This window comes from Thunnus albacares, chromosome 14, assembly GCF_914725855.1.
Source record: "Thunnus albacares chromosome 14, fThuAlb1.1, whole genome shotgun sequence".
NCBI classification, from domain to species: Eukaryota; Metazoa; Chordata; class Actinopteri; order Scombriformes; family Scombridae; genus Thunnus; species Thunnus albacares.
This window is the reverse complement of record NC_058119.1, coordinates 1,630,977-1,655,029: the sequence shown is the minus strand read 5'-3', so window position 1 is coordinate 1,655,029 and position 24,053 is coordinate 1,630,977. Positions and strand designations below refer to the sequence as shown.

Below are 24,053 nucleotides of genomic sequence, written 5' to 3'. Positions count from 1 at the left end.
AATTGATTAATAATTTAATTTTAGGATATTAAACTGTTAAACAGTTTGGCGTGTAACGTGTATAAAAGAACTTCAAAGGCGATTCTTGCGTTGCACTATTCATTTATTGCCTAATTTTTATAATCTAACTTTGTGGGATGGACAAGTGTAACAACAGGTTATGGAGAGTCCCTTGTAAGCACTTTGCATGTGTCAGTAGCTCAGCTTTATCTCTGGGGAAATAAAGAAAATGTGCGTCATGTAGCAGGTAGATGTGACTCCCCTTATTGAGACCTGCTGATAGACGTGACAGCGGAGCAGAGGAGAGAGACTGAGATAGCGATGTAACCGACCTGCATGCTGGTATTTGATGGTTTTTTTTCTTCCCGAAAACAAGTCATTTTTAAAATATTTGTACAAAATAAATATTAGTAAAAAAAAAACACTATTTATGCTTTTCCAAATAACGAATTTGTATTTGGGCTCACCCCTAGTTAATAAGCACATCTGCACCTTTATGAACTATTACTGTGGTTCACTCTTTAACAGCTGCTTCATATTCTTCCCAAGGACGGAGTAAAGGGTGTTGAGGCTTCTATGGAGCCCCTCCTCTTATCTAACCCACTACCAATACTTTATACTCAAGCACAGTAGTGTGTAATCAAAATCTATCTGTTGATGTTTATATTAGTATTTCATATTCTGTACTTACTGTCATATGTGTGCATTTTTATTGAAATACTGCACTTTTCCATAGAGAAAATGTTTTTAATGTTAAAGAAACATTATGATTTATTACAACTCTGATCTTATTTTCATACAGTAGTTTTGACTAATATTTCTTTCAGATATGATAACATTGTACTCAACAAATAAATTGCTGAGATCTGGGAATGTGGCAACATTGCTAAATAAGAAACATGTCTGTTGTAAATGTACTGCAATTATAAACCACTTTACACTTCAAAAACATCCATCACAAGCATTAGGTTGACTTCCTGGTTTACCTTTGACCTACTGTACTTACTGTAGTTGTGTCCGCACAATTTTGTTGAACAATGGAGTCTTTCAGGTGCACTCACTTTCAGTTTGATCTCCAAATAAAGCGGTTTAGATCATCTGGACAGACTGTTGGCGCCATAACAACCTGTCTGACCTCCTGACTGCTCATGTTTCTTGACTCATCAGAATTTTTTTTAGCTAAATAACAGAAATGATGGTCAAAACCACAAAAGCAAGACCTAAGTTATAATAAACTAGAATTCATTTGGGGCCACTTTCAGTGGACTACATGAAGGAATTGAAAATTATTGTAAATAGTTATATAGTTACATTTGGTTCTTCTAAAGAATTGGAGCAGTGATGTGGATTCTGCTAGTGAGCGGATTCCCTCTAAACAAAGATGCATGAACATTAGATCAGTTAAATCAACAAAACCAAATGCTCAATACATAAGGAGAAGGATTTTGGGGTGGTGAAGGGGCTGCAGCAGCAAACAGTATTGGCATCAGCAGAGTGATGTTGAGAAGAATCAGGTTATGAATTATGCGCTGTACATGTATGTGCATGAATATCATTGAATGCTACTTATCTGAGATAGACACAGCTGATGAATGAGCCACTGATGGTGAAGCATGAATGATGAAGCTGATACATTAAGCTAATGCAAGCACAATGTCTGTCCTTTGCCTGATTTATCATTCAGATATATAAGGTAGCTAATGTAGGTGCTGATGTAGCATTCTACATCAGCATCTGCATGTGATAATCTATATTCACTACTCAACGCACACAATGCTGAAATAATTGATTTTTATTCATTTATTTATTTATTGAATGGGACAGTGTGCAGTTTGAAACATTAAAGATGCACTGCACCAGAGTTAGCTTGAAGCTAATTTGCATCTGTAGTCTCCACTGTTCATGTTGTCTCCTCTCTCCAGCAACTTCAACCAGATGGTGGGAACTTATGAGGAGCTTCAGGCTTACCTGAAGGAATACGTGGAGGAGCTCTCCAGGAGTGATGAGAGGAGGAACGCTCTGTGAGTGCAGAATGACATAATGACACTGTCAACATGTTCTTTAAACTTGCCTGTAAGGGGACAATGGTGGTGACTTATTGCATGTGATTACACTGTTTGTCAGTTGGTGGTCATCCCTCCCCATGCAGCGTTATTAGAGATAAGCAGATAAATCAGCTGACAGTCTACTGAATGAAAGCAAATACTAAACACTTTCTTCAGTCTGGGCACCTTAGTGTCTCAGTGGTTAACTACTGAGGCCTAAATGTAGGACAAGGTTCAAATGTAATTGTCTTGCTCCTTCGTCAGGCCTCATTCACCTCAGATTGACTCTGCGGAAGCCCAGGAGCTGAGAAGGCTGCGGGAGAGGATTGCTCTCTTGCCTCCTCACCAGCCTTTCCAGGAGCTGGAGGTCATAGCCACGCTGGGCATGGGAGGATTTGGACGAGTGGAGCTGGTGAGCTGCAGCACCACAACACTACAAATATCATGTGTCATTAGTCAGCCTGATGCTTTACACTGGAAATGATTTAGCTGGGTTTTATTTACAGCTGATTTGACTCAGTATCGTAGTTTAAGACGTACGTACTTGCAAATATCCTGGACAGGGAAACAAGATGGACTGCATTCAAATCTGTGAAATATGACCTGGAAACACTTATGTATACTGTATGAGATACATCATGTAGGCTAAAAAATGTCAGTTGCAGCATAATTTTAGTGTTGAAATAAAACTCCTGCACTGATCAATAATAACCAAACTGTAACACCTGAACAAGCCGCCAGGTTAGAGGCATCTGGCTGCAGGAGAAGCTTTACGATCGACTTCAAGGAACACAAGGACAAACATTAGAACATGACATGTATTGATTTTGTATTTCAAGAGAGTAATTGGGCCTTTAAAGGAACTGCAGCCTCTAGCAATGGCTTTGACGTTAAGTCAACCTTCTGATTAGATTATTTCTGTTTATAATGTGACTTTATTAGTCAATCACTCACATTTTTTAAAAAACAAGTGAATGTGGGATAGAGAACTCTGGTATACAGAGTTTAGCTAAGTGAGTTGTTTTCTGCCAAATGAGTCAGATTACAAAGTGATCTAAGCTAAGCCGATCACAGATCATCACAAAATCAGTGTCTTTAAAATGTTTCTACATCATTAGGTGTAAACTAGAGCTGTTTCCCAATTCCAGACTACATACTGATTGTATACACTATGTACTATGTACTGATCTTTATAGTATGCTGTTTTTTGCAGTAAGTATACTGTATAAGCAATAAACATACTTTACTGTTTGACTAACAGGATATGATGTAATATGTGTGCGGTACAAAGGAAATCAAACTAAAAGTAGTGACTCAAGAATATCACTGCTAATTTAACTTAACAAAGACAATATTAAGTAAAGTTTTGTTTTCTGAGCTGTTTCACCACCATTCACTGTTAGATTTAATGTTTTGCAGCTGTGAGCAGTTCCTCCATTTTCTTTGTGCATTGTGTTGTGGGACAATGGTGTACATCTAGTGTGAACACTACATGCTTTAAACTTGTTTAGAATTTGTATGTAGTACGGATTTGGGATACAGAATCTTTTTGTTGTGATGAGGATCATTTGTGTAGATCAGTATGCTTGAATATTTACTTTCTGTTCAGTTCTTCTCTTATTAGGTATATATATATTATTTGTATAAGAATTGGTGACAAAGAATAGCAAAACTGGCACATATTTATGAAACTGTTTCAGGTTTTAATGTTAATGTGTCTCTGATTTCATCTGGTGGCACACCTGATCCCCTCTGATGTTGAATTATATCTTTCTTACAATTTAAATAGGTTTAGATTTTGGCATTAATGAGAAGCACTAAGCTCAAATATGGTTGGTTTCAAAATTTAAATCAATTAGTGAAAGCGGATGCATTAATATTGTCTAGGAAGACAATAGAATGGGTGCATGCATTTATATCCGCCCTGGTAGGAGTTTAACCCCAACACTGATTGGTAGTGGCTTTCTTTACTCAGTTAGCTCCTCTCTGCTGTTTCTCAGGTGAAGCTGAAGGACGAGGACATTACATTTGCTCTGAAGTGTATTAAGAAGAAGCACATTGTGGACACCAGACAGCAGGAGCACATCTACTCTGAGAAGAACATCCTTCAGCAAACCAACTCACCATTCATCATCAGGTGTGCCCCACGTACACACACATACAACATTACACTTTCAGCTTCAAGTGTCTCACACAAAGCAAGGGCTTATTTCTAAAGCCATTATATAATAGTACGACTGTGGTAAGATCTTATGTTGTTTTCCATAATGTGAGCATGTGGAAGCATATAGATGTTGAACAGAGGAGAATGGGATAGCCAACAGAAAACCTCTTCCAGACATCCGAAATTATTGGGAGTGGTTGCATTTTATTAAAATAATGCACCATTCGCCCTGAACAGTATTGAAATTAAAAGATATTTTATTATCAGTGCATGTCTATGATTAGTTTGCAATGGAACAAAACAAAAAAGTTGTGAAAATAACTGAATTTATGCTTATTCTACAAAGACATCCTAAAATAATGTGGACAAAGTTATTGGTGCCCTGTAGCTAAGCATGGTCAATGTAAAGGTTACAGGACCATCTCCAAAGAGCTTGATGTTCCTGTGAACACTGTTGCCAATATTGTTAAGAAGTTTAAGGCCCATAGAACTGTAACCAACATCTCTGGACGTGGTCGCAAGAGGAAAATTGGCCTGCGATTGAACAGAAGGATTCCTCGGATGGTCGAGAAAGAACCAAGGAAAACTTCAATACAGATCCAAGCTGATCCTCAAGTTCAAGGTACAATAGTTTCAAGTCACACCATCCTTTGCTGTCTGAATGAAAATGGGCTCCATGGTAGAAGACCCAGGAAGACTGATCTGAATCCCATTGAACATCTGTGGAAAGAGCTGAAAGTTGAAGTTGGGAGATGGCACCCATCAAACCTGAGAGAACTGGAGCAGTTTGCTCAAGAAGAGTGGGCTGAACTACCAGTGGAGAAGTGTAGAAACCTTATTCAGAGTTACAGAAAGCGCTTGACTGCAGTTATTGTCTCCAAAGGCTGTGCTAGAAAATATAAAGTTAAGGGTACCAATATTTTTAGCCATGCCATATTCATTATTTTTATTGTATTAAATAATATGTTAAGTTGTAAATTAAAAGCAAAGTTTCAGTTATATTAAATGTGAAATAAAGAACGATGGATACCATATACTTCTGAGATATTTTCGGCCACGTCTGTATGCTCCTTCAGCAGAGAAGAAAATGAGAGCTGTTCTCAGTGGAGTTGCTAAGGAACATGCTGCAGAATGCAGCTGCCCTGAGATTTATCTGGACTATGACTTTAAAGAACAAAGGCCTTGAACAAGCAGTCTGTTGACTGTCATTCAGAGAGAGAAGCTCAGCCAAAATGTGATTTTCTCTCTCCTGTTTGTCTCACACCTCCTACTGTACCACTCAGTGTTTTACTTATTATTTCACGTCACTTATTGGTTTCCTGGTTTTCATGGGGTCTCAGGGTTTTTAGTTTTTATTTTAGATGCCAAATTCTCAGATGTTAAAATCTTTTATTGGACTGTAAACTTGCTTACTTAGAGAGGGAGTTAGTTTAGTTTAGAGCCTGCACCCAAGAATTTTCAAACTGGAATTACTACAGTTTTCTGCAGTCATTGTTTTATGTGAATGGCTGCATAGCAACTCTTCACTTTTTAAGTGAACAAAAATGTATAGGGCAATAAATGTGCATCATAAGGACATAGTGTGTACAGGATAAATACTGTATCACAACAATAATACTTGGCCATTGTAATAGTAATATTACATTATGTTATAATGACACACAAGAGTCTCTTGACTGTCTGTGCATCTGTTTCAGGTTGTTCCGAACATTTCGGGATGACAAGTTTGTCTACATGCTGCTGGAGGTGTGTCTTGGAGGAGAGCTGTGGACTGTGCTTCGGGACATGTGAGTGTATGTCCTTTTGCTACATTAATAGCAACTACAACAAATGAAATATGCACATGTACAGTTATTGGTCACTGTAATCATTCCTCCTCTCCTTGGTGGTCATGAAAGGTGATCTCTTTCTGCACTGTAAAAGCAGCAGCAATGAACCTTCATGTGACTGCCAGGATGAACATACCCACTTGACTTGTTTAACTCAGATGGCTGAAGCTTTATTGTACTTGTGCTATGAAGGGATTCACAGCTAGTATGTAGAAGAAGAATGATTACAGTCATCAGTTCTTTCCCTGTCCATATGGCACAAGAGTATTGTTAAATCAAAATCTATCCTTTAAAGCTGTACTTAGCATTTTCATTGCTTTGGCAGCCTCAAAAGGTAGCAGGGGTTAGTGAAGGCTTCATTGCTCACTAATCCTGTTTATAGAGCATCTGTCTACTTTAGTCTCCTATAAAACTCTAAATAATGTCTATAAGTGAAGAGGCACTGATTGGAAGATGGCAGAGTTTGAGTTGTTACCTCTCCCCATGTGGGACACTTCTGGGTAGGGAGTGTTATATTCATAACCAAAGGTGACATGCAGTCTGTCCAAGAGACTAAAAGCTGGTATGCAGAGTGACTCTGGGTCAGAAGACAGAATAGCTCAATTCCTCAAAAACCAAACTATTCCCTTAATTAGAGTCATTTTAAAGCTGCTGTGTCTGTCTTTCCATTTCCATTTCATAAAGACACTATTGCAGACAGCACAAAACAAACCCTGTCCAGATATAACCTTGGGATACTGAGTCCCAATACATAGACTGTATCAGTTCTTAGCAGAATTGCTTCATTTTTCTACAAAAACATATGTTATCAGAATAATATGCTGCAATAACATAACAAGACTTAGGAGGATACTTACAAAGCCTGCCACAAATTACTGTTGGGCGCAAAATTTTTCATCACTTTTGCAATTTTTCTATTTATCAGGTTATTTACTACAACTACAGCACTAAATTAGATCTGATACCAGGTTCTTTTGACACATATTATGCACATCTTGAAAACAATCTAGCACAAAAGAAAGCACGTCCTGCTGTTGCACTTGGAATATTGGTACAATACAGAGGACATTTTTGTAACTCAAAGAGTGCATTCATCCAGCAAAGCTTGAAGTTACGTAGCCTGATGTTATGAAAAATAATTGTGGGAGATTATTAGATAAACCTGTGAACTCCTTTAACTAGATTATTGCTGTAAACAGATACAAATAATATAATATGCATATTTATTGGCCTCAGTATTACTGGCTGCTTCAGTCATTTCATACTGGACTGCACCTGCTATGAACCATTAACAGGACAAATAAGAAGGAGGCAACTGCAGGAAACAGAAAGGTACAATGATGTGAAAAATAACAGCCAGCATCGCTGATCCTTTGTACAGTGTTGTGGTGCTGAGCTCTAGTAAAGTCACTTTATAATGCAGCTTTTAATTTTGTTTGTTGTGTTTGTCTCTCTCGCTCGCTCTCTCTCTCTCTCTCTCTCTCTCTCTCTCTCTCTCTCTCTCTCTCTCTCCCTGTTTCTCCCTGCTACAGTCTCTTTCCCTCCCTGTGTGTATGATAAAACCTGATTTCTGCAAACATTAAATTCTCTGTGCGGTCCTTTAGTAAATAACAACAAATATCATTTTGAATGTAAAGTGCCTAAAAAGGGACACAAATCCTTTGTAAATGTACCTGAGATGGTAACTGGTGGTTACTATCTCAGTTTGCTCAGAGTCCATGGTGATTGTCAGGTGGCTCTGCTGGATATTAAGTCACAACTGACCCTCCTAATCTTGTCCACTAATCTGCTCTGCGTATTCACAAGACATTAATTTATTGATGTTTTCCTCTCCTACCAGGAGTTATTTTGAGGAATCCACAGCCAGATTCTGTACTGGTTGTGTCTTAGAGGCCTTTGATTACCTCCATACCATGGGCATCGTCTACAGAGACCTGAAACCTGAAAACCTTCTCCTGGATGCTGAGGGTTATGTCAAAATGGTAAGCCACATGTTATAATGGTTGCTAGAGTGATGGCCTTTAAATAATAGTACTTGTCAGAGACCAAGCAAGTCAGGTATAAGACACACAGTGCAATTCAAGGGTTCTATTTACCAAAATTTTAATGTTCATGACAAACAATCACTTCAACTGAAATGTGAACATTTAACAGGCAAAATAATGCAGCTCTTTCTTGCCTCCTATGAACTGAGGTCTAAATCAGAAATTGCGCTACAAGCCTGAGCAATGAACGTACTGAGATGACTCACAAAGACACAAAAGGGGAACTTTTATACCTTTCTGGCCAGGCAATGAACACAAGAAGGGGGTAACAGAGAAATACTAGGCCTATACATTACAAAAAAATAAAGGAATACCATTAGCATTAGCTGTAAATAGTTTCTCAGTTTAATCCACAAGATCCCAACTCATTGCCAATGATTAATAAAATTGTTTTATGAAACAATGTGTCACAGTTTAATTGTAAATTACTAGTTTTAACATCACCTAATGACAACAAAGAGTCAAAAGAAATTGTTTGGGAGGGCACAGCTCAACCTAAGAGACATGTAACTGGGCTATCACAGTACTCAGTAGCATTATTTCTGACATATCTCCCTAATTCCTCTACATTTCCTCAGGCAGACTTTGGCTTTGCTAAAAAGATCGGCCTTGGAAAGAAGACTTGGACATTCTGTGGGACCCCGGAGTACGTAGCCCCAGAAGTTATCATGAACAAAGGCCATGACTTTGGAGCTGATTGCTGGTCTTTGGGAATCCTCATATTTGAACTTCTCACTGGCAAGTAAGTCAGTAAGATATGTTGTGATTTGTCTAACTCAGAGAAAAAATCATTTTGAAGTTGTCTGTGTCTGTGAGTGTGACACATTATATCTCATTTGTTTAATTTGTACACAAACAGAAATGTAAGAATGACAGTGGTTTTAGGGGGAGTTAAGTGCTAGAATTATTTCTCGCTGAACAATGCTGGCTGCAGTGACTTTGTGCTTGTAGGCACAGTGCAAGTCCACTCATATGAAGAGATTTGTTCAAGAAAATGTGTGACATTCATCAATTTTCAATCAAATGTACAAATGAAAGTTAGAAGTGGTCCAGACCTGTCGCCCAGACCCCCTCACAGAAAAAAGTGAGTTTTAGGATAAGAATAAAAGAATGTTCTTGTGTGAGGCCCAATGAGGTTGCAAGTTTGGTAACAATGTCCCCAAACCAAAACCTGTGCTCATTGACTATCTAGAAATCCACACTGTGCTGCGCAGAAATGATGTTGTTGTCATTGTGGTAAATAGAGATGGGTATTGTTAGGATTGTTAAGATTTTATCAATACTCTTATCAGTTCATTTTCATTACTAAATAATTGCTTTTTAAAAAGTATATTATTTAAGAAAAGAGTAATTTCAGAACAGGATTAGAATTGATTTATATTTTAAATATAACAATATGTAACAGCAAAGTAACTATACAAACTCAATAATATCTCACTGAAAACAAATCTAAAATGTCAATGAAATAAATAATATTCCTGACATCAAAATACTGAGTGAAGTTTAGAATGAATGAAGAACACAGACGTCAGTCACTGTCAGTCATTCCTCTGTTCTTCCTCTGTTGAGGAGGAACCAATTTTAAAATGGATGACAAATGTTTCCATTTGTCATCAGGCAGTCCCATTCCCAAGTCATCCTCCCATGTTCTTTTGGGACTCATAGGGACATCAGGATTTAAAGAGCATATTAAATTATAAATAACTGATGTGAGATGTCTTTGACAAGACCAAGATTCAGAAGAGTCAATTTTAGAGTCAGGAGGGCGACTGGGGAAGTGAGGAAATTGCTTCTGGACAAACTGCCTGATCTGGAAAAAATGAAAACAGGTGGCTATTAGGGAGGCCAAATTTCAGTGAGAGTTCAGTGAAGGACAGGAAAACTTCATTGTTGTAAAGTTCAGAGATAGAGGTAATGCCTCTATCTCTCAATGATGGAAGATAATGATTCCGACCAAGTGCGAAATGTGGGGTCAAGGCAAGATGGTTCAAATAGATGGTTATTGTGAACCAAAGCTAATGTAGAAGACCTATGTTGGCAGAAATTTACAAAATTTGGTCCATATTTTAATGGAGTGGGTAACATCTGGGCTTTCACTGATATTAGTGACAGCCAGAGATCAACATAACAGGAAAATAACAGAGAAAGAAAAATGAGATGATAGGAGCTCCATACAGGTCCAAACTGGTATGTATGGCCACATCTTTTCCAATAGAGCAATTTCTCAATATTTCATGCCCAGTAGTATTGAATAAAGTTGGGCGGTGCTAAACCACTCCTGTCCTTGGGAAGCTGGAGAGCTGTTCTCCTAATATGGGCTGGTTTGTTGCCCCATAAAATGAGGATATAATTTTGTCCAGTTTGAAAGAAAAACAATTTCTTACGAACAATGGGACATGCTGAAAGAGGTATGAAAATTTAGGTAGAACAAAAATCTTGATCAGACTGACACTAACTACCAGAGACAAGGTAGACCACCTATTCAGATATTTCTTACACTTTTCAAATAGGGGGAAGGAATTTTTGCGAAATATGTTATTGAATGACTTGGTAATGAAAACACCCAGGTAACTAAATCCCATGATCATTTGTTTAAATGGGAGGAGTGAGTTTGGAATCTCTTCAGTAGATGAGTTAATGGGTAGAAGCTCATTCTTCTGGAGATTTAGCTTGTATCCAGAGATCTTACCAAATTGTTCAAGAATCTTCAGGATTACAAGGACAGAAGATAATGATTCCGACACATATAAAAGAAGGTCATCGGCATGTAAGGACAATTTATGAGTCTCTCGTAAGTGAGTGATGCCTTTAAAATTCTCCTCCCTGTGGAGCCAGATGGCTAGAGGCTCAATGGCAAGAGCAAACAGAAGAGGCGATAGGGGGCAGCCTTGTCTCATTCCACGATGGAGGTGGAAGGTGGCGGATCTCACACCTCTTGTACACACTGACGCAACAGGGGATGAATACTTAATCTTATCAAGGAAATAAAATCAAGGAAATAAAATCTGCACTAAAACCAAATTTCCCTAAAATAAAAGGGAGATATCTCCACTCTACCCTATCAAAGGCCTTTTAAGCATCTAATGACACTACCACTTTGGGAGAATCAGTGCCAGTAGAGTAAAGAACATTCAGAAGCCTCTTTGTGTTATAGAAAGATTGTCTCCCAAACATAAAGCTTGTTTGATCTGTGGAGATAAGGCCTGGTAGCACTTGCTAAATGCGTGTAGCATTTTTGAGTATCAAGGTAATGGTTGCCTCCAATGGGGTAGAGGGCAGGCTACCATTAAAGAAAGTCTTGTTGAATATTTCCTGTAGAGCTGGAAGAACCGAAGCAGGGAGTTGTTTATGAAATTTGACAGAATACCTGTCGGGACTGGGGGATTTGCTGTTCTGTAATGATTTAATTGCCTCTTGTATTTCCTGAATAGATATAGGGTCACCCCGTCCTCTGGCAAGATTCTTGTCAACTTTAGGGAAGGGAAACTGATCAAGAGGGTTGTCGTCTTCCCAAATATCAGGAGAGAATCTGAAGTGTAAAATTCTGAGTAATAGATAGAAAATAACTCATTTACTCCCACAAGGTTGGAGATGATTTCACCTGCTGGGGATCTGAGTCTAAGAATCGGTCTGGAGGCCAAGGCTGTGCAGGCTTGGTGGACCAGAAGTTTGCCCGCTTTATCATCCATCTCAAAGAAATGCTGTTACGAGTTTGAACGCAGGAACATTTGTTTTTGTTCACGTAATTCGCGCAAGTTTGGCCGCGGGATCATTTGTGCTTATTCGCCCCAAACAGCCAGTGAGCAATGGCAGGCACCAACTAGTCCCCACCTGGACAATGGGAGCCAGCCAGTGATGTTACTGAAGCTCAGCCTGCCTGCTAGCTCAGGCCTCCTGCTAACAACCGACACTATCTGTAAACATCGACACTTATCTGTAAATAGCTTCGGTTGAGTTGAGATACGAAAGTGAAGATAAATCAGTTTAAAGTTTAAAAATATAAACTCCTCCGCCGGTAAATGGCTCCGGATTACTGCAGAATCCGGTGTGACTCGTGTGGTGGTGTGTTTATTCCTCCAGAAATCAGCAGCATCACCACCAACATGCTCCCTGGCTCTCTCCTCCAGAGCTGGCCGCCTCTCAGCAGCTGTCTGTCAGCAAGCTGTGACTGCATCCCCCAGTTCAGCCCCATGAAACACACGAAATTTTCGCTGAAGTTGAATATTTTCAACTTGCACGAATAAGCTTACATGTGAATTTCTCGTCATTTGCGATGCAAATTTTGCATATTTGCACCATTCACGGCGAGTTATTCACGCCATTCGCAGTGCCCAGCGCAAATACATGCGAATTTGCGTCTATTCACGTCTTTACATTGGCTTTATATGTAATCTCAACGCGCAAAAAATTTGTTTCACATTTGGTGTGAACACAACATTAGGCTACATACACACATCTTTTGTTTTAGCTAGTTCATAACAATTCGCTATTAGCCTAACTAGCACACTGTGGTTGTGCAAAACATACCTGCAGTGAATGAGAGACTGTGGGCTAAGCAGATAAAAATATCGCTTTTCTACATGTTCATGCTTGTTGAACAGGTGGTTTGATAAAGTACGTATTGGCTTTTTACTTGTGAAGGTTTTATTGCACTTACAGTAACAAGTGTAGTTGTCATCAATTTGATAAACCTGTTTCACTGTCTCCACTGCAGCCTCTCTGCTCTGCTGTCTGCTCTGTGTGTTTGTATGTGTGTTGTGTGCAGGAGCTGAGCCCCGCCCTCGGTCAAACACAGAGAGCAGAGGAGAGAACAGAGAGGAGAGATTGCGGCACGACCATAAGTTACACCAAAACGCAAAAAAGTATTGTTAAAAGAACTGACCTTAAAAATACCCTGGGTTCTTAAAATTTTAGCACCGGTTCCAATTCATAACTAGGTTTCGAGAGACATCCTTAGTGGTTAACATTTCTGTCTGTGCACAGGTTAAATACAATTAACAGGCATGTTAATCAGTGAGCTTTAGAGGTATTGGTGTGTTTTTGAACTTTGGACAGAGCCAGGCTAGCTGTTCCCCCCGTCTTTGTGCTAAGATAGATGTATTTTCCAGAATGTTGAACTTCCTTTAAGAATGAATAGGAATTCATATGGGTGATTTGCATGAAGCCCATTGTGTTTGAATACCAGGTGTGTTACCACATAATTTACAATGAACTGACATTTGCATTACAGATTTTCAAGTCATTCAGTATTGCACTGTTTTTAAACAGACCAGTCTTCATTTTTATCTTTGCAATGAACAGGAAAAATAAGACCCTGTTTTCTCTCCAGCCCCCCCTTTGCTGGCTCAGACCCCATAAAGATCTACACCATGGTCCTCCACGGCATTGAGAAAGTGGACTTCCCTAAGAGAATAGGCAAGCGTCCAGACGACCTCATCAGGAGACTCTGCAAGTACGGTGACGCACCAGCCTATATTAGATACAAGGATAATTAATGCTGCTCAGTGACATTTAAACAGACATAATCAGAGATGTGGAGCACACCAGGCAGCATCATTTGTAATAATGACCTGATGATTATGTTGCAGTGATGTTACACCACAGCTGAGAACAACAGTCACACTGATGTGGGTCTAATCCACATTGGTCATACACTTCTGTGTTCTGCTGCAGTTATTAAGCCATGTGCTTGACTGATTCAGTAATGTGTGTCCTGGTGAAGTTTCCTGGCTGTTCCACAGGTCTATTAAACCTGACATGTACGGCCCTCTCTTTCCCTCTCAGACTAAACCCAGTGGATAGGCTGGGAAACAAAAAGAATGGCATCATTGACATCAAGAAACACAAGTAGGTCTCACTCTCCAAATCACATCAACATCATTATAAACTCATGCTGTGGAGCCAAACAGTGTTCACACCAACATTATCTTAAACATTGTAAATTCTAGTAAAGTTGGGATGTGTGTGTGTGTGTTTATTGAAGGTGGTTCCAAGGCTTCAACTGGGAGGGTTTGAGGCGTCACAAACTCTCATCTCCACTGAAGAGAGAGGTGAGATTAGCCTTTGTTTCCTGAGTGTGAACAAGCAGACAGCCAGTACTACACTGCATTTATATTAAAAACATTTCAGTTTATTGTAATTGTCTTTTTATGACATGCAGGAATAGTAAAAATGTTAGCCTGTGAGCCTGTGTGCAGTATTATCCACATCATATGACAGTAAGATGACAAATCCTTATGATTTTTAATAGAAGAGATTTACAAATAAGTAAATAAACAGTAAAGAATACTGTGTGTCTGTGGTGGACGGACAGCAAACTGTCAGCAGAGCAGCTGCTCCAGTCTGCTCCAACAGACAACTGGACTCAATCTAGACAAAGACAGTAATAGATGAGACCACTGACCAAGATTCTAGATGTAGAAAAACGATGTGTTGATTACTACAGTGCTGCTATGTCAGGGTATCTGCAGGTCTTGCATTGAATTTTAGTTTCCCCAAGAAAGAGCCTTAGAAGATATTAAAAGTAAATTCCATTTACAAAAGTCTTAAATATGTTCTTTTGACTGCTGTGTTGGTTATAAAATGTGTTTGCATGTGGTTGTGGGCTATGAAACTGGTTCGACAGTGGAAGGTGCTGCAGGAAGCTCTTTGATCCTTTTTTGTGGTGTCACTACTGCAACTACAGTAGCTAGGAAGCTCATCCACTCACAATGTGTTAATTTCAGCAAAAACTTAAGGTAATTAATCACTTTTCATTGGTTAATCCGTTGATCCATCAATTTTTATCCAGGTCCAGGTTGCTTTGATTTAATTAATTATATCAAGAGGAAACATTGTTATATACTGCTGGGAAGAAACATGTGATGTAATGATAAATAGTTGCAGGTATTGTTGTCCTTATCCTGGTTTTCCATCATACTTTCATACTGTGGCCGGTATCACTGTGAAAAAAGTATTAAATTGCATTCTATGTGATATTACAAAAGGTCTGATATGATTTATATGCTTAAGATGCATGTCTAAAAATGAAATATAATATGTGGTTGCTCTGGCTGTGTTTGAAAAATAGGAAAAATAATCATTCCTAAATATTTTGACATAAAAACAGACAAACTGATCTAAATATCATTCTGCAGTCCCAACACAAAAGTCTTCCTTCAAATGAAAAGAGCACTCTGTTACTTAGATTTATATCCTCTCAGCTGTTTACATGTATACATGTCATTATGCAAATTGAAGTAGCCCCATTAATTATAAGGATGTGCACTGAGAGGGGAATCCAGCTCTTGTGAATGATCACATGCTGAAAAAGTATAATGATTTCATTTGTTTGTGCAGCTGAGGGGGCCAATGGATCACAGTCACTTTGACATCTTTCCTCCGGACACAGAGGAGCCTCCTGATGAGCTGTCTGGATGGGATAAAGACTTCTGAAGACTCCGATCATACACAGTCTGTGCAACAACTACACATCTGGCTTATGAAGCAGGTTAGCAAGCTAACTCCTGAAGCTTTGGCTGACTTGAAATGGAGCACGTCACCATGGTAACTGAGAATGAACATGCAGCCTGCTACTGTAAAACCTGTACTGTAAAAAACCTGTCTGTTCATACTACTTCCTTTTCCCTGTTTACCTTTGCTGCTTCAACAGCCACATCATGCTGCAGTGATCAGTACTTCCATCACACCCTGTCTGTACTGGACTTGCTTTGTGAGAAGCCATTTGTTTTTCTAAATCCCACATCAGCAAGACAGAGGATAGTCTATGACAGCCTCCATGGAACAACATTTTAAATCTTCTCATTTTTCACAGTTTTTAAAACCAGCCTTGCACATGTTATGTATTATTTTCACAGGTAATAAAATTACAAAATGTGTTGTTGCTTTATATAATATTTTCAAGGTCTTTGTCATTTAAATAAATAAATGTGTCACATATTATATGAATGATATGTCTTGGTTTCAAATGAATTATAATAAAAAGCATAATTTATTAAACGTCACTCTGAAAGATTTTCATCAGCTGGGGTTAGGGTTAGGGTGTTTTAATGTTCTATAATTATATATATGGCCTAAACAGAGGCTTATCTACAAGAATATCATTCTTTGAAAGAGTACTACTTTGTCAATTTGGCACCAAGCTTTGCCATAAACATATGTTGACAGTGGTCAGACAAAAAGCCTAAGCGCAGGATTTACAAGGGAATTAACATTGTATTCTCATTCATTGAGGTTGTGACTACAATATGCATGCATGTCTGAAGCGTATGGCACAAATGCATTTCGGGTGTGTTGAAAATCACTTTTACTAGTTTAAGGGTAGAAAAAATGGTCGTAGTGCCAGACGCATGGTTCAAAAGGGCTGTCCTTAGTCTCTTAATTACTCATGGTTGTGTTTGGGGCATAACATGCAACAAACTAATGAAAGTGTCATCTTCCATTCCCTTGAAAAGCCAGGTGCACTTGCACCTTGGCGGATTGCTATTATAATGGCGCATTTGCCAAGTAATAAGAAGGTACGCTTCTCTGCAGAGACAATGGATCTGCTCATTCACAAAGTGAAAGTGCACGATCCATAACAAGCACACTGTCCCTTGCTGCTCCTGGACCCTCCCTCCCCAGCAGCAGCTGGGAGCTGTCCAGAGTTCTTGCCTTTTTTAGTTTAATCATTGTTTTTACCTCATTTATTTCTTCAGCTGTTCCTCATGTCCTCATGTATTGATGTAGCAGGAAAGTCCATCTGAGTCTGATCCATTGTTGATATCCGTTTGCTGGGTCTTGACAGACAACCACAACCTGACCAGTCTGTTTAAATACTGTGTATGTGTGTATTGTGTATGTATGTGTATTGCCACGATTCAGTCAAATAATTAGACAATTTCATCCATCATTACTGCGATTAGCTAATTCTGATAAATGTGATGACTAATCATTAGGACATGTAGTTTTTTAAAATATGTTAATGTACATAATAATAATCTTTCACATTGTAATCCTTTTATTTGTAATCTTTTGCATGTTTGTGCGCTGCTGCATGTCTGTGTGTGTGTAACAAGCATGGTGTACATGTGTTGTGCATCTGCCTATTTTTTTTTCAGGTTTTTGTTGGTCAATCATGCAATTGCTTTCCGCTGCCTCAAGATGTCAATGTGCCAACAATGTGCCTGACCACACCTCATTTTAAGACCAACACACCTATGGGCACTCAGATGGGCGCAAGTGTATTTGCTATTTAAACAATGTGGGCGCTGGACGGGAAAATGACGACTGCGTCGGTCTTAAACTAGCAAAGACACTTGCGTCACACTTGGCGCCACTTTGCACCAGGTGTAAGATAGGGTCCATAATGTTTATGTTCTTAGTTTAATAAACCAGTTAACACAAAGTACAGCTGAGGCTGATGGGAATGTTATTATGTAGTTTTGTAGGTATTTGGTCATACACTAAAGTATTGGACACATTAAAATTTGAATTGATGATGGCACTAGATGAAAAGATAAGAGATAACAAAAAATTGTTATAATTCATCCTTATATTCATCTTCCTCCTATGTCTGTGACAAATTTCATGACAATCCATTCAGCAGTTGTTGAGATATTTCAGTCTGAGGTGAAACCGTGGACCAACCTACCAACAGACCAATAATGCCAGCCCTAGAGCCACATACAGTGTGTCTACTAGTAGTAATTTACTTTATAAGGCTTGGTCTATTTTTATGCTCATATCAAGAACCTCTGTTGGCTTTAACACAATTTTATTTGCCTTGAAAGCAATGTTTCTCTCTTGTTGTGAAGTAATATTATTTTTTTACTTTTGTTAATAGATCCAATACTTTTTTGCCATTTGAACATAGTTGATATGAATTTGCTTTGGTGAGCTCACACAAAACAAAAACAAACAAAACCTCATATCACAAAATAAATACATAAAAATTAAATAATCAAAACAAGCGTTCATATAGTGATACTATCAGTACCACAAACCAGCTAAGATATATACCATGTATACCACCATACATTTTCAGTGTCTTACAGACCGAATTTTTAAAAAAATAGCACATTAGTGAATTAAGAATTAAGGGCATGAATGGTCGCTGGGTAAGTACTGTTGCAGGCTGTCCTGGTTCTGATACTTTTCAAATCCAGATTCTGTCCTCCCACTTGCTGCAGTCTTTACAGTGCTCATCTGTTACCATCCAGCAGATTTAACTAAGATAAGAGCTCTTCTATCCTCCATCACATGGCAACAGTAGTGACTTCCATCAACACAAACATTTGATTGAATTCAAGTGTCAACTGCTCTAATGCCAGCTGTTTACTGCTTACCTTAATCGGTTTCCCTAGTTTTGAGGCAAAGGCATTTAAAGTCAACTGTCACCGTCCTGTTCAGTGTGTTACTGTATACCAACCGCCAAAACCCATATACCAGGAGTAACTTAAAGTCACTTAGGTCGGCTTACTTGTGTCTACTGGATGTTCCTGATGGTATTGCACACTACAATGCAGATATTACTGAATAGTATCTCTCTGCACAAGCAGCATGAATTCCTTTCTCTTACGCTTCATATTGGTAGATATAATTCATTCATTTTGACATTGAATTAAATATACAGACCTCCTTATGCAAGTTCTAGTTCCTTTGATACTTTAACGTAGTTGCTGTCACTTATTTTTCTCTATCAGAATGTAGGGTGGCCTTATCTCTATGTAAGAAGAGAGTATCATTGGCTCCTGTTTAATTACAAAGGTATACCATAGGTAACCTAACCTAGGCTAGACCTAACCTAAGATAGCTTATCATTTCATCTACCCTCATTTCTCACCTGGAGATGTGGAACTTATTAAGCACATCCTGCAAACTTTTTAGCTGGCTCTTGGACTAGGAGTCCTTTGAAGAGTGAAGCTATCTGTGGATGGCTGGAGGCCAGGCCCCAACTGCCAGTTATGAGTTTGGAGAAGAAGCTGATGCCACTAAGATAAACTTTTATGCTATGTGTTTTAATAGTTATCACAGAATGGGCATAGGTAATGAAACAAGTAAAGGTGATGAGATCTAACGACAGGAAGATTATGTTGTTCTGGTCATGAAAGTAATGAAGCTTTTCCAAGCTGTCCAGTAGGATGAGAGGGTTGAGGATGATGTAGCAATCAATTATCAGGGGTATTAGGGTGGAACTTAAAAGATGAATGTCAGTGCTGAATATAGAGGAACCAGTGTTGGGAGGGTATCTACATGAGGGGCCAAGCTTCTGAACTTCTGAAATGAGAAACAGAGAGAGAGTCAGTGATGGCGTTGGAGTGACCGGGAACATGAGCTGCACAGAGAATATATTGGCATGAACAGTATGATGGATGGGGATTTGGAGCATCCTTTGTCGTTTATGTCTACAACTGCAGGGTTGTCTGAGTACTTAAGGATGAACTTGTGGGACCATTCATGGCCCCACAGAATAGCAGCAGCCATTAAGAGGTAGATTTCGAAGAGAGCAGAGGAAGTGACCTGACATTCATTTTTCCGGGAGCCGTTCTGCTATGAACCATCTTCTGTTGCAGAAACCCCCCAAAGCGGCAGAGGGAGTGGCATCGGTGTACAAATGGATGTCATGCGGGTGAGTCAGTTGGTCATCATAAAAGATGATTCCATTCCAATTGGTAAGAAGGTTGAGCCACATACAGAATTCGGCACAGCTTGAACTGTCCAGGGAGATGGAAGTCAAGAGTGTTGGGTCGGAAGAAGAAATAGAAAGCAAGTGAGAGATAAAGGCTTGCCCTTGGGGAATGATGTGTAGGGTAAAGTTGAGGTGGCTTAGGAACGAGAGAAATTGGCATTTGGTGCAGCTCGGGGCAAGGAGGAAATTGGAGATCAGAAAACTGATTTGGTTGAGGTTTTTGATTGGGAGTAAAGCTTGAAACAGATTTGTGTAAAGAGTGATTCCAAGGAACTCAATGGATGTGGAGGGCCCCTCTGTTTTCTCCGCAGACAGTGGAACCCCAAGATCGGAGAAAACTGAAGTCAGAGTGACCAGGCTGGAAGCAAGTGATGATGAAGGAGGGGAAATGATGAGGAAATCGCCCAAGAGATGGACAAGGAATGGAATCTTATGGTTGTTAGACAGGATCAAACAGAGGGCTTCTGACAGGGTGTTGAAGAGTTTAGGGTTGCTTTTGAACAACAGAAAGTGAGCCTAATGATGAAATAATATGCACCTCGCCAGTGGATGCCAAAGAAATGACAAGTCAGAATGGATAGGGAGAACTTTGAAAGCACTGGTGATGTCCACTTTTGAGAGCCACTACCCTTTCCAAGTGACTTTGATGAGGCGTAGTTAATGGTGGTGCAGTGAAGGAAGAAGTCTTCACTTGGAATCAAGCTATTAATGCTGGGGGTGGTACTGCCATGCAGTGCTGAAAGATTGATAATAATGCATTTCTTTCCCAACTATTTCCTGGTTGTGATACGGAGGATGCTGATGCGTGAGTTAGGAAATGGCGGACAAGAAAATGGGCCGATCATGGTAAATGGACTGTACTTGTATAGTGCCTTTCTAGTCTTCAGACTACTCAAAGCGCTTTTACACTACACTCACATTCACCCATTCACACACACATTCATACGCTGAATGGGTACAGGGGCTACCATGCGAGGTCCCAACCTGTCAGTTCACATACTGATGGCACAGCCATCAGGAGCAATTTGGGGTTCAGTGTCTTGCCCAAGGACACTTTGACATGCGGACTGGAGGAGCTGGGAATCAAACCACTGATCTTCTGATTAGTGGACAACCTGCTCTACCTCCTGAGCCACAGCCGCCCCGATCATGAAGCCTTCTTTGACTTCCATAGTGACCAGGCGGTCAACTGACTCTGGCTCATTTATTGCTGACTGAAGATATTTGCATTCAAAAGGGATGGATGGTTGTGCAGAAATTCCAAGGTGGAAACCTTCAAATCCCTCTATAAGGAACTGAAAAAAAGCTGGATCAGGGTGATTACAAAGTGCTGCAGCTAAAGCTGTAATGTTAATGGGTGTTGATAGGTGCTTACGTAAATTCTGTGAAATGGGGCTGTGTGGACACACAGGGCAGGCATAGCCTTCACCACAGAAGGAGCAGATGTGGAGGAAGCGGCACTAGGACATGGTGCATCCGGCATATGGCGTGACATCCTTGGTGCATGATGGGCCTGTCTTTTTTATCTATGAAGTTGCGGGCAGGAAAGATGACAGATGCGGCAAGCTAACTCTGCTTTGTGGCTCCTGTGCTTGTTAAATCAGCCGGCAGACTTGTGTGGTAGCTGCTGGCATTAGATAACTTAGTTACTGAGTTTTAGGCTCTCGCATCATCTGCTGTAAAGAATAGAGTTCTGTGTGTGTCTGCTGTGAGCAGGCCACACAAGAGAGCAGAGAGCTGAGCAGCAGAGCTGCTCCTGCAGCAGCCATGAGGGGAAAGAGAGAAAGAAGAGGGGAATCTCTAGTTTTGTTAACCTGGGTCCATGGGTGGGGTTCACACTTAGGTGCGAAAACCACAGACTCTGGACAGATTGAGTTTCTTGAGGACTTCCTTTGTTTCTCAGAGTCTTGAAACATGTGGTCGGCCAGTGAGACCCAACACTACAGTCCAGTCAGAAATTTCTGAAGAAGGCTGGTGAACGGGGGACCTCACTGGAGCATGGTGATGCTGTGACCGGCTACATGTTTTGATGCCAGAGTAGACAGGATGATAATGGTTGGCTTCAGTTGTCCTTGGAGGCGATGGAGTCAGATAATGGTAACGACGGCGATGGACTGTTCTTGAATTACCTTGTCCTCTCTTTGCTGATTAGGGAGGTGGGCTGGGAGACACAGAGGATTCATTAGGTGAACCGTGGTAGTCTTGAATGTTGAGGAGAGACGAACTGGGCGGGACATGGACCATGGAAGAAACTGAGCTGATGCTTGCCAGACTCATGTGCTTCCTGGACGACTTTTTGGACTACAGAGAGTGGGGTATCAGGCATGGAGGTGATGGAGAAATTTTCGGCTTCTGTTACTGGGTTTGTTGTGGGCAGGTGGAAACTTGCCGATCCCGATTTCATCCCAGTAGATCATTATCTGATGGGAACAGTGAAACATCAGGTGAGTTGATGGAAGATGTTGCTCTTATGATGAAGTAGTGGCTCAATTGTTTTAGAGTGCTCAAGTTGATGTTGTGTGATCTCGGTTCTGGTGCAGAATACAAGAATGAAAGAGGAGAGGGTTGGGTGGGTATTTATAGAAATGCTGGAAGTGGCGCAGTTGAGGTGAGGTCCTGCTCCTGAAACTTTAATAAGCTTCAATTAAAGGACAAATGGAATAGAGCAGTGAGCATCACCATTGCAACCTTAATGGTAGTTGGCCACCCCCAGTTGATGGAGATCTGTTAACTGCTTATCAACTGTTTCTCTGGTCTCAGTGGCCACACAGATGCTTCATGAAACTCAAACAGAAGTGTTATATGCAAGCATCTGAAGAGTTTCTAACTCTACCTAGGATTTCATCTCCTTTCATTGCTTTAACAGATCATTTGATCATGTATCCCTTTGAGGCCCTCAGCAGTTAATGTCAATTGATTCTGAACTGAGATGACACACCAGAGAGAAAGATAGAGAGGGGACTTGTTGTTTGGATGATTGTTTCTTGACAGCTGTATCAATTTTTTAATTATTTTTTAAATGCAGAATTTGAGTCAGATCTATGGTTGTTCGATACAGATTTTGTACTGTACAAAACACAAAATATGAAATACAAATTACAATAAAGTATAAATTAACTTGATCACCCATGACTTAATGCCTGATTACTCTTCAGAAACTGTTTTAAACTGTTACAATGATCCTAGTTGTGACATATTTTCAGTTAAGGACTTCCTCATTACCCCCCTGAATTGAGAAAGCTGTTTGCCCAAAAGAAGTTTCAAGCAGGAAGAGGACTACTCAACCTGTGAAAACAGTTGTATATTGTCTTCTGTGTCAAGTCTGAGAAAATAACCCTGACAATACATTTTGTTTTAAATAACTTGAATGATGGACTGACTGACATGAGCCATCTGTATTATCTTCTTTTTGTGCCCATTGGCCTGGAGTGAACATCTGAGCCAAAACCTATCTGCTAATGAAGACTATGATATGTGGATGAAAGCTCAAGGGGGGAAGCTAGTAAGTGGACCTTGAGTAAAGACTATTTTGGCAAATTACTATTCATGAGGTCAATATGAACTTGATATGATTGCTGTAATAACAGATCATCTTTTGTAACTGAATGAGTTTTTTGCCTGCCCACCATGGTATGTGCTGCAGTGGGTGTAATAGCCCAGTGGGAGAACACATTTGAATGCATTTTACACATTTGTTTCTGAATTCCTCTGGAGGTGGATTCTGGCAAACAGTCTGCTCATTGTTTCCCTTCCAAACAGAAAGAGAAATGTTCCATCTGTCCAAAGTTGGAATTCTGCCACAGAGGTCTGTGAGTGTTTGATTATTTGTCATTCCCACAGTACCAAGGGTGGTGTGGTATGGGGAAGCTGGATGGAAATTATAGACATTACAAGAGAGCAGCACTGTTGTATTCTCAGCTGCCAAAGCTGTCTTATATTGTACATATACATTCACTAATGCACAGGTAAACAGAAAGGTTGGTTACAGTCAGCATCATCAATAGAAAAAGACAAACACAATTCAGTTGTTTTCAGTATTTTTTCAGATATTATTCTAACAGTCTTATTTACATCATTGTATTGTTGTCACCACAGTGCCATTTGATTCTGATTCATAACTGCAGGCAGCTGCTTCAGCATTATGGAAATGCAACACTAAATGGCAGGGGTACCCTGTTAATTAACTGATAATACTTTCTGGTTGACTTTTGCTTAATAATAGCTTTATTTATTTGTTTGCACATTTTAAACAGATACAACTTTATAAAAGATGTAATTGATATGTCCACAAAGCAATACAAA

General features: G+C 39.7%; 1 protein-coding gene across 3 annotated transcripts in view; it reads left to right on the top strand.

Moving 5' to 3' along the window:
- LOC122996457 (cGMP-dependent protein kinase 2) overlaps positions 1 to 16,001 on the top strand; it is a 32,555-nt gene extending 16,554 nt beyond the window's left edge. For 2 of the 3 annotated variants that reach the window (XM_044371915.1, XM_044371914.1), the window contains exons 11-20: positions 1,923 to 2,021; positions 2,310 to 2,457; positions 4,046 to 4,182; positions 5,907 to 5,996; positions 7,879 to 8,020; positions 8,662 to 8,825; positions 13,413 to 13,535; positions 13,868 to 13,930; positions 14,067 to 14,133; positions 15,422 to 16,001. In XM_044371915.1, the coding sequence (XP_044227850.1) occupies positions 1,923 to 2,021; positions 2,310 to 2,457; positions 4,046 to 4,182; positions 5,907 to 5,996; positions 7,879 to 8,020; positions 8,662 to 8,825; positions 13,413 to 13,535; positions 13,868 to 13,930; positions 14,067 to 14,133; positions 15,422 to 15,517 (1,129 nt within the window). In that variant the 3' untranslated portion in view covers positions 15,518 to 16,001. The remainder of the gene's footprint in view (positions 1 to 1,922; positions 2,022 to 2,309; positions 2,458 to 4,045; positions 4,183 to 5,906; positions 5,997 to 7,878; positions 8,021 to 8,661; positions 8,826 to 13,412; positions 13,536 to 13,867; positions 13,931 to 14,066; positions 14,134 to 15,421) is intronic. The other variant, XR_006406977.1, reaches the window with a different exon arrangement.
- The last annotated feature ends 8,052 nt before the right edge of the window (positions 16,002 to 24,053 follow it).